This window comes from Vombatus ursinus, unplaced genomic scaffold (genome assembly GCF_900497805.2).
Source record: "Vombatus ursinus unplaced genomic scaffold, bare-nosed wombat genome assembly UNPS02011353.1, whole genome shotgun sequence".
Lineage (NCBI taxonomy): Eukaryota > Metazoa > Chordata > Mammalia > Diprotodontia > Vombatidae > Vombatus > Vombatus ursinus.
This window is the reverse complement of record NW_020951131.1, coordinates 3,322,147-3,332,502: the sequence shown is the minus strand read 5'-3', so window position 1 is coordinate 3,332,502 and position 10,356 is coordinate 3,322,147. Positions and strand designations below refer to the sequence as shown.

At 48.3% G+C, this 10,356-nt stretch overlaps 1 protein-coding gene across 1 annotated transcript in view; it reads left to right on the top strand.

The window, feature by feature from the left end:
• The window catches only part of LHPP (phospholysine phosphohistidine inorganic pyrophosphate phosphatase), a 206,950-nt gene extending 196,831 nt beyond the window's left edge, over positions 1–10,119 (top strand). Inside the window, exon 8 of the mRNA XM_027855941.1 lies at positions 9,082–10,119. Within this exon, the coding sequence (XP_027711742.1) occupies positions 9,082–9,178 (97 nt within the window). The 3' untranslated portion in view covers positions 9,179–10,119. The remainder of the gene's footprint in view (positions 1–9,081) is intronic.
• The last annotated feature ends 237 nt before the right edge of the window (positions 10,120–10,356 follow it).

Sequence of the window (10,356 nt, the reverse complement as noted above, 5' to 3'; positions counted from 1 at the left end):
CTGCCCCTTGGTAAGCCTCTGGTGGCTCTTGGGGTTAAGGGGGTGCTCAATCACCAGCTCTCTGGGCTGAATAAAAGTTGTAGATTGGAACAGAGCATTGGAAACTCAGTCCTTGGTTTTCACCGGGTTGTTGGCCAACAACTTGCTGCAGTAATGTAATCTTTTTATGGATTCTTGAATTTAAATGAGATGCAATTAAACTTAATTAGCCTTGTATGCCTTTTGGGAAGGTAACTGGAGAGGGCTGGAGTCTGCAAGGGCCTGATTATGGAGGCCTCTTCTGCATCTATTTTTCCTTTGTGCCAGGGTTTGTTTCATTTGTTCTGATGGCCAGCTTCGACAAGGGTCTTTCTGCAAGGAGATGTCAGGATGAGGTAGGGTTTGGGCCTGAGCTCGGGCTTTGGATTGGGATGGGAAACAGGGTGCCTCAGTTATCTGTAGAACTCACATGTCAGGAGATACCTCAGAAAAGGAGCAAGAGAACCTGTAAGCTGCCCATTGAGGGGTGTCAAAGAAACCTGCCAAAGGGCATCCATTACACAGGTTTGTAAGTAGCAGTGCTCACATCACTAAACTCTGCCCTGCAGTGTGTGCAGATGGACAGCAACAGGAACCCAGCCTTGGAGTGAGAAGATCCCCAAAGATGTCCAGGCTGGGTGACCCGGGCCTCAGGATCCTGCCTTCTCAAGGGAGGATAAGAATCACCCATAGGGGCAACCTTATGGGGCTGGGGCTAGGAGGGCATTTCATTACCCATAAAGCACCCATTAAATACAGCTCATGGGTATCATGGGACTTCCAGATAATGACAATTCACATTTCTATGGCAACCTCAAGTTTCTAGAGCACATCCTTCTTAACTTTGTGAGGCAGGTGGGATGTAAGCTCCTTGAGGGCAGGGGCTATTTCATTCTTGTCCTGGCACCAACCAGATACATTGTAGACTCTTAATAAAGATTGCTAATTGGCAATCAATCCCCATTTTGAGGGGGCTGGGCTTGTGTAGGGAACTCTCGGTGAAGAAACTCCACCCAACAATGCAGATTACCACCTGCTCCATGACTTGTAGTCTTAAAGAGTTTCTTGGGGCATGGAGAGTTGCATGAGGTCATGCAGCCAGTACGAGTCAGAGGAAAGATTTAAACATAGGCATTTTTAGCCTATAATAATAGCAGTCATCCAGATGGGGACTGGGATTGGGACCGGACCTGTCATTCCCAGTGAGGAAACTCCCTCCCCCAATGCAGATTGCCACTTGTTCCATGACTTGCAGTCTCGAAGGGTTTCTTGGGGTGCTGAGAGATTAAGGGACTTATGCACACAGTATGTGTCCGGTGCAGAATTTGACCCCATTCTTCCTGACCCCGAGGCCATCTTTGTGTCCACTCTGTCACACAGTGTCTATCACACTGCGTCTACCCCCATTTTACAGGTGAGGAGCCCAAAGCTCAGAGAGATTAAATGAGGTCCCCAGGGTCAGTTAGTTCAGTCAGCTGGGAGCTGCAATCCTGGTCCTTCTCTGCATGTTTTATCCAGTGGCATCCTAGGAATAGCTCTTATTTTGTGAGTTGATGGGGTCTGCCTCTGACCTTAGCAGAGGCTAAGTGGGGACTCTGTTTTCAGTAAGAAAAGAAGAGAGACACATAGAGACAGAGGCAAGCTGCCAGGCTGATGGGGGTCCCCGAAGGACACAGTGTGGGGCCTCTTGAGTTCTGCGCTTAATCTCTAATTGAGTTGAATGCAGGGAGCAGCTCCTCCTTAGAAGGTAGGTTGGCACGCCCTGTGATAGGGCTGAGAGCTCAGGGGGGATGTGATGGAGGACGAGCTGAGCCCCAGCAGACCAGCCTGAGGTAGTGGGGTTGGGGAGGAGGAATGACAGGTGACGTCAGCCTCCTGCCCCAAAATCGGCTATGGTCTTGGTTCTCCTGGCCTGATCTGCCTCTTCCTCGTATGCCTTTGCTCACTGAGACTTGGTGGGAGGCTGTTTCAGCCTGGGAGGCTAATCACGGGTGGCTGGAGACTGACCATCTGCTCCAGTCCCTTTCCACTGAGCCCATTCAGATGAAGCATAATAATTCATCTCCGCCCAGCCCTGTGGCCATGGCGATCCCTGCCTGCTGTCCCGGTTTACTCCACTCTCCCCGCTGTGGGCTAATCCTTTTATATTTCATCCATGAAGCCTGTCAGATGGTCTTGATCTAGCCTCCAGATATTCCTCTGAGGATAATGCCAGGAGCATGGGGACAGACGGCATTGGTGGCAATGGTCAGATGAAGTCATCGCTAGTCTCTGAGGGGCTGAGGGCATGCAAGGCTCAGCTCAGCTCCGAAAGGGCAGTTCACTCTTCTGCCACATATCTAACAAATTTGCAGACTGTCAGCTCCTTGCAAGCATCTTGTGCTGGAAGCTATAGAGAAATCCAAGAAATGTCGCATCTAGTTCCTTTGGTCCTCAGAGAGCTTATAATCTAATCGGGGGAAACACCACTCGACAATCTCGGTGCTCACGCTAACCCTCCTGTGGAGAAGGGACTCCATCTTCCTCTCTCCGCATCTCTGTCTGTTGATATCCCTCCCTTCCCTGACATCACTGGCTTCTTGAAGCCCCAGACAAAGATCACTGCTCCAGATTCCACCCTCCTTTGCACTTCTGACGCTCCCTTCTGTTACACATAGTCTTGGAGTCAGAGCTGGAAGGGGCCTTAAAGAGAAATCTGAAAGGAAATTACTCACCTGATGTCACTCCACTGATACGTGACAAGGCCTGGATCTGAACCCTGGCTTCTGGACTCCAAAGTCACTGGTTTTTCCAGTTCTTTCTGCCCTTTCCCCTCTCTTCCCACACTCCCAAGCTGAATGGAAGTTCCTAGAAAACAGCCTGTGTCCATCTTGTATCTGTAGCACCAAGGACAGCGCCATGTGCCTACCAGGCCCTTTATAGAAGTTTGTTGGATTGGGTATTATAGATGTTGGTGCCTTCTCCACCATGACTGTAAGCTCCATGAGGGCAAGGGCCCTATCTTACCTGAAGCCCAATAGAGAGCTCTGGACACAGTAAATACTTAAAAATGAATGAATGACTTCATCCTCTCTAAGGCTGCCTTCTGTCTACTTGTATGTATCTTGTGTCTACCTTTTCTATATATATTGTCTTCCCCATTGGCCTGTAAGATCCTTGAGGACAAGGCTGATTTTCTTTGTTTTTGTTTTCCTAGTGCTTATCAAGTCTCTGGCGCATAGTAAGTGTTTTATAAGCTCTTGCTGATTGATTCAGGTGACATGTTCAGTAACGCAAGCCAGGATTCCATTGATGCTGCCCAAGTGGTACAAGCAGTAAATATAATGGAGACAGGAGAGAGATCACGGGGTTACAAGATCACAGATGTAGAGCTGAATGGTCATTTTCCAGGTGAGGAAACTGTAGCCTAGAGAGACTCATTAACTTGCCAAAGGTAGTCCCACGGGCAGGAAGAAACAGGTAGGATTTAAACCCCAAGTCCTTTGATGTCAGAGCCAAGGGCTCTTCCTGGCCCTCATTGGAGGAAGGGTCAAGGGAAAAGCAAGGCCATTTGGTGGTGAGTAGGTCACAAGTAAAACCATGGAAGCAGGAGGGGGCCTGGTCCATTTGGGAGATCATGAATAATCCAGTTTGCCTGGAACATGAGATTTGTGAAGGGGAGGAGTGAAAGAAAAGATTGGAAAGGCAAGCTCAGAACCTTAGAGGCATCTTGTCTCACTGTACCTTCCAAGAATCCTCTCCACTGCATTCCCAAGAAGGGGTCCTCAAGCTTGTACTTGGAAGATCCCTAGGGATGGGCAGCTAGAACCAGATTATCAAGGGGCAAGAGTGTCCTGGACAGTTGGGATTTAACACTGTAGACAGTGGGAGTCATTGAAGATTAATGAGCAGGGGAAGGATATGGTAGATTAGTAAGATTAACCTGGCAGTCATCTGGATTGTACAGGGAACAGACTTTCTCCAGGAAAATCATAGACACTTTTTTTGTTTTTTGTTTTTTGGCTAGGCAATGGGGGTTAAGTGACTTGCCCAGGGTCACACAGCTAGTAAAGTGTTATGTGTCTGAGGTCAGATTTGAACGCAGGTCCTCCTGAATCCAGGGCCAGTGCTCTATCCACTGTGCCACCTAGCTGCCCCTATCATAGACACTTTTAAGAGCAGTGCAGACTTTCTCATCACATCCCATGGATACTACACTCAGTTTCAGATGCCATGAAATGTGGTTGTGAGCCTGAGAATAAAGAGGAAAAGCCAAAACATGGGGTTGTGCATTTCTATGAGCTGATCCATCCCTGCTCTCACCTCCAGTCCCCTTTGTGATCCAGGATGAGCCTTTGAAGAAGGCTGGGATTAGGGCTAGAGCCTGGTGAATAAAGCCCCTCACCTTGGGTCCATTAGCGTCATGGTCTGTGCTTGAACTCACTTATGAACTCATAGCTACTATTCCATTCCAAAGGAGGACTGTGTGTTCATATCCTTTGATTGCTTCTCTATGGGGAAATGACTTTTGGTCTTGTACACATCTGTCAGTTTTCTAGTAATTTCTACTAACCCTTATCTGAGGAATTTGATATAAACCTTTTTTTTCCCCTTTCAACCACTTCCTTTCTTATTCTAAATGTATTAATTTTGTTTGTGCAAAAGCTTTCTAATTTCTTATAATCAGAATTATTTATTTTACCTTTAATAATTGCCTCTACCCCTTGTTTGATTAAGAATTAAACTTTTACTCATACATGTGAAAGTTAATATGATTTTATTCTCTTCTAATTTTCTTATTGTACAAGCGTTAATATTCAGGCGACTTATCCATTTTGGATTGACTATGGAATATGGTGTACCATGCTGATCTAATCCTATTTTCTGCCAGGCTGCTCTCTAGTTCTACAAGTTTATCAAATAAGGAATTCTTTCATTAATTTATTTAAGTCTAAGTAATTTATGTTTTCAGGCTTATTGAAACCTGGACTATGGAGTTCCACTATTTCTGATTCTCCCTCGTCTACTCTTTTCCATTGATCTGCTTTTCTCTTTTTCAACCAATCCCAAATGGTTCTGATGACTACTGCTTTATAGCATAGTTTGAGGTCTCTAAGTATCACCCTTCATTTGTACTATATTTCACTATTTCCCTTGCTATTCCAGATTTTCAATTTGTGGTTAGTTTATTCGGCTCTGTCCTTCGGTGCTCCATCTTTTCATGTTTCGTGTGTCTCCATGCTTTTTGCTGTCCACCATTCCTGGAAGGCTTTGTCTTCTCACTGTTGTCTCCGGGCTTTCAGACTCAGCTCAAATCTCACTTTCTTCAGGTCTGTCCCAGTCCTCCCAGATGCCAGTGCCTTTCCCACTCTGAGATCTATCTGTATGTACTTTGTATGTATCTACTTACTTACATCTTGTCCCCTCCATTGGAATGTAACTTCCATGAGGGAAAGGATGATTTTTGTTTTTTAACCTGTTTGTATCCATAGCACTTAACATAGTGCCTGGCACACAGCAAGTGCTTAATAATTGCTTAGTAGCTGACTGAGTTGTGGGTTGCTGTATCCTATTGGGTCTAAATACAGGGATTCCATTGATAGGACTCTTTTAGGTGAAGTATCCCATTATGAGTCCATAACTTCAACCTCACTCTCCCAGCTCTGTGTGATTGGCCACTCTAGGGCCAAGATAAACCTATCCCTCTCCCCAGTGCTAGAAAAACAATTCAGAGTAGAGACCCTGCTAACAGGGTGCTGGAGCTACAGTGGCTTCTCTCCTGTTCCATTTTCTTTTTGAATTATTAAGAAAGCTAGACTTGGTCTCGGGAGGTAGCCGTCCTAATCCCAGCACTGGCACTTTAGCAACCTTAATTAGCTGTGTGACCTCGGGGTGGTCCCTTCACCTTTCTGAGCCTCCATCACTTCATCTGTAACATAGAGATAGTGGTGCTTGTCCTGTTCACTTCTCTGGATGGTTGTGAGGATGGTGCTTCGCAAATGTTAGCACTCTAACTTGGGGTTTTAGCTTAGACCACAAGCCAGTCCAACAAAGAGCAGGTGCTTTCTTGTTAGCCCTTTGCATTCAAATGGAAAAAAGAAATACATTCTTTTAAATAGTACCGTTAAGTCCTAGGCATTTGGCCTGGTAACAGAACAAATATGACAGTCCCTGATGGTAGGAGAGTAAATGTCTGGCTAGGCTCCCAACCCTCCCCGAGAATGACAGGTGATGTCTAAGGTAGGTTCCTAAGAGCACCAGGCTCCGGGGCCCCCAGGTCTTGGAGTCTGGCTTGTGCCTGGGAGATGTGGGCACCAGTAGTTGGACTTGACCGCAGGTACCATCAATCACTCAGAACTGGGGGGCCCTTTCCTCTGAGCAAAGAGGGAGGCTGGGGGAAAGGGAGAGTCCAGCTTTCTCCAGAACTCGCATCCCGGGCGGGACACTTTTGTCTGAGTCCATGTTGATCTTCTCACGGGGCTTTGCGCGGTCCAAGGCAGCTGGCAGCTGAGTCCGCCACCACCTCCTGGGATGTTCTTTCCCTCATTGATTTATGATCTTTGCATCCAGAGCCCCACATTAAGACTCCGAGGATTCCAGCCCCAAGCAGCTGTGGGTTATTGCTATTTTTAATCTATGCCAGCTCCACAGAGTGTTGGCTACTCATGTAAATTATCCAGATTTCAAACAGGGAAATCATGAGATGCTTACAGGAGTCACAGATGAGCAGAGAATTGGGGGGGGGGGGGACATGTACAGAAAAAACTGCACATTTTATGTAAATGAAGGGTACAAATGGAAGGAAATTCAAACTCTTTGTGCCGTTGGGGCACCGTCAGCAGCTGTGCAAACATTTCCATCCTGAAACAAGCTAATATCCGCCTGCTGCCATAGTCAGGGTAGAATGAGGCGCTGGAGGAGGATTTTAACTCAGGCCTTCTCACTCCCCAACCCAGGGTTCTGCCCGTTGCATTTCCTGACCCTCATGGACTCAGCTCTCCTCTCAGTGTGATGACTGTACCCTAGTCATCTGTCCTGCCTCGATGGAATCATCTCCTTTGCTGATGCTAACTCTGCCCAGTGGAGACACTTGGCTGATTGGGGTCAGGTGTGGGCACTCCTTTTGCAGACACAGATCATACTTCTCCCCTACAAGTAAACAACCTTTGAGTGGAGCTATATCTACAAAGCTCTTCCCCCGCCCCCACCCCCATCACCATCCTGGTGACGAGCCTCTCCTGGCCCTTGGATAGCAGAAGCTCAAGCTGCATTAGACATCTCTCCTTCTTGCTCCTGATCTGACCACACATGTGGTGTGCATGTACAGCCTTTAAAAATATGGGGTCCCCCAAATCCACAGTGAGACATTAGTCTCCAAAAGGACGTTTTAAAAAAAATAATCAATATCCTTACAGCATCAGGAGCCCAGGGGTCAACACATGTAAAAATGAACTCTTTGCCGTGGCCAGCAAATCTGAAATATCTCCTAGACTGTAAGCTTACTGAGGGCAGGGGCGCTATTATTCACTGTGGTGCTGTGGAAAGAACACTGGAATGAAACCCTTGGATTTGCACCTGGGTTCCACTCCTTACTACCTGTGTGACACTGGATAAATCACATTACCTCTCTGCCTCAGTTTCCCCATGTGTATAATCCAGTAGGCTTGCTGCCTACCCTGATGAGGGGCAAAGATTCCTTTGTTAGCCTTTCCAGCTCTAAAGGCCATGGTCCACTCATCAACACAAAGCCTTATGTTTAGTAGGCGGAGGAGGGACCTTAACCTGGGCTCTGTGAACTGGTTTTTAAAAATATTTTGATAACTGTATCTCAGTTCAATTGATTTCCTTTACAATCCTGTGTATTTTGTGTTACACATTTAAAAACACAATTCTGAGAAGGGTCCATAGGCTTCCCTAGTCTGCCTGTTGCAGGGGGCCATGGCACAAAACAGGTGAAGAATCTATCCTAGAGGGTTTATCACTAAAAACTGTTTCAGCTCTAAATGTGAGAGTGGACATCAGCCCTCCCTGATGCCCCCCGACCCATCCTTTCTGTTGGATGGTAGGTCTGAGGGGGCTGCCAGGCAGCACCACTGACCTCACCCCCTCCCCAGAAGTATTAGGGGCCATCCAGGTGTGAGCACTATGCTGAAGAGTGGGCGGAGAAACAAAAGTCTCAAAGATATGGTCCCTGCCCTCATGGAGCTGATAGTCTAGAAGTATATGGGGCTACCTCTGTGATTCCATAGATAGATAGATAGATAGACAGACAGACAGTCAGACGGATGGATGGATGGATGGATGGATTGATTAATAGATAAGATACATTAAAAAAGCCAGAAGACAGAGAGACAGAAGACAAGATAGATGCATGTTTAGATAGATAGATGATAGATAGATAGATAGCTACAGAGGCACATAGATAGATGCATGGCTTAGGCAGATAAATAGTCTACTTATTCACATTTCCTTGTTGAAATGGCTACGCTTGCTGCCTACCCTGATGAGGGGCAAAGATTCCTTTCAAGCTCAAAGTCTTTTGATTCCAAAGTCTATTATTATGTTTGAGTCTCAGCAACAACCAGCCAGGGAAGTAGTTCCTCAGGGATTATTTCTCTGTTTTACGGATGAGGAAGCTGAGTCCCAGAGAGCCCAGTGATCATTGTCCTTGGTCATGGAGCAAGGAAGTGTTGGCGTTGGGATTTGTCTGTCTCTCTCCCTCTCCGCCTCCCTCTCTGTGTCCCTCCCTGCCCACCCCCTCTCTTCTCCCTCACTCTCTCCCACTCTCCACCTTCTCTTTCTCTTCTAGGCTGAGCCTTCATTCCCAGGTAGCCTGGGGAAGGCTTTCCTACATTGCAAGACCTATTGGAACTGAGGAGCCCAGGGTTCTCTCTACCCATTATGTTCATGGCACCATCTTTGGGGCCTTTGGGCCTTTGCCACCCAGGCTCAGAAGTGGTTAGGGTGATCCTCAGCCTTCAGGTTTGCCTGCAGAAGGCAGGGGTGCCCCCTCTCTGAGAGCCCTTCTCTGATATCCTTCCACCTTCTATGCCTAATCTGCCTCCCAACCTTTCTCCTCTCCAGGCCCTGCGATGAACACCACCCTGAGGTGAAGGCGGATGGCTATGTGAATGACCTGGCTGAAGCTGTGGACCTCATCCTACAGTACGCCAACAAATGACTGGAGCCTGCCAGGGCCCTAGAACCTCCGGGGCTCCCACTTGGCCTCTGGGCCTGGCCACCCCATCCATTCCCACAATCAACCCCTCCCCAGCACAAGCCTAGGCAAGGCCCCACCTTCTGCCGTAGCTCCAGACCCCCAGGGACAGCCGCTCAGAGACTAACCTATGAAAAGAAAGACAAGAACCCACCCCAGCTGCAAGTTTTCCCTTCTCAAAGTATCTGAACCGACAGGACTCCTTTTTCCCACCAGGCTCTGTCTGTGACTGCAGCCCACAGGGTAAAGAGATTGCTGTTTCTCCGGGGGGGCTTTTGGTTGATGTGCCCCGGCCAAACTCGGGCCTTCTCCAGGAGTTGTCCCTGGTTCCACTGGGAGCCCTTCCCTCCCAACAGGTGCCCTGGAACTCAGGCCTAGTGAGGATTTTTAATCATTTCACTCCAGTGTTTCCTGGCCTGGAATGTTTCTATTGGTTGTGATCAAAAGAACCCCGTGAACCTTGGGTGACCCCCCCCATTATAGGATGCCCAATGGTCCCCCACCCTCACCCCACCCTCACCCCATCCTGCAATCATGTCCAGAGGAGGAATTTCCCTTCCCGGGCTTCTTGGAGTACTTGGGGATTTCTCATTATCCCGGGCCCTATGCATGAGTGCCTGGGGGCTGCTCTTCTTGCCCTCCCAGGGCTGAGGGATGTGCCTACATGCCTGGTGGCCGGACCTGTCATCTGCAGGCTTTCCTAGTGTTTCAGAGGCCTCCCAGCCAGGGCTGACCTGGCCCTCAGGGTGGCCGAGGGCAGCCAGGCTGCTGGGACGCCAGGCCTGGTGCTTGAGGAGTCCTACTGACCGTACTTAACCTTCACTGACCAAACCAGCTGCCCCGATAATTCCACTTATGAGTCTCAATGAATAAGGATAAATAAATGACACCCCATGCTTCCTAAAGGCTGTTTCTAAATCACTGTGATGAAGAGTGTCGCTGTGCGGACGTGGGGGTGCCATTCCCAAATAGAAGGAGGCTTAGCAGAAGAGAGGGTCCCTGGCACCGGGTCCCGGGAGGGCGTAACAGCCTTGGCTGCTGGCTGGCGTTCCCATTTAGAAAGGTGGTGAGGAAAGCCTCGGAACAAAGAAATCAAATTGGGGAACTGTGAGCAGCCTGTGGCTGGGGGTGGGGATGCCCCC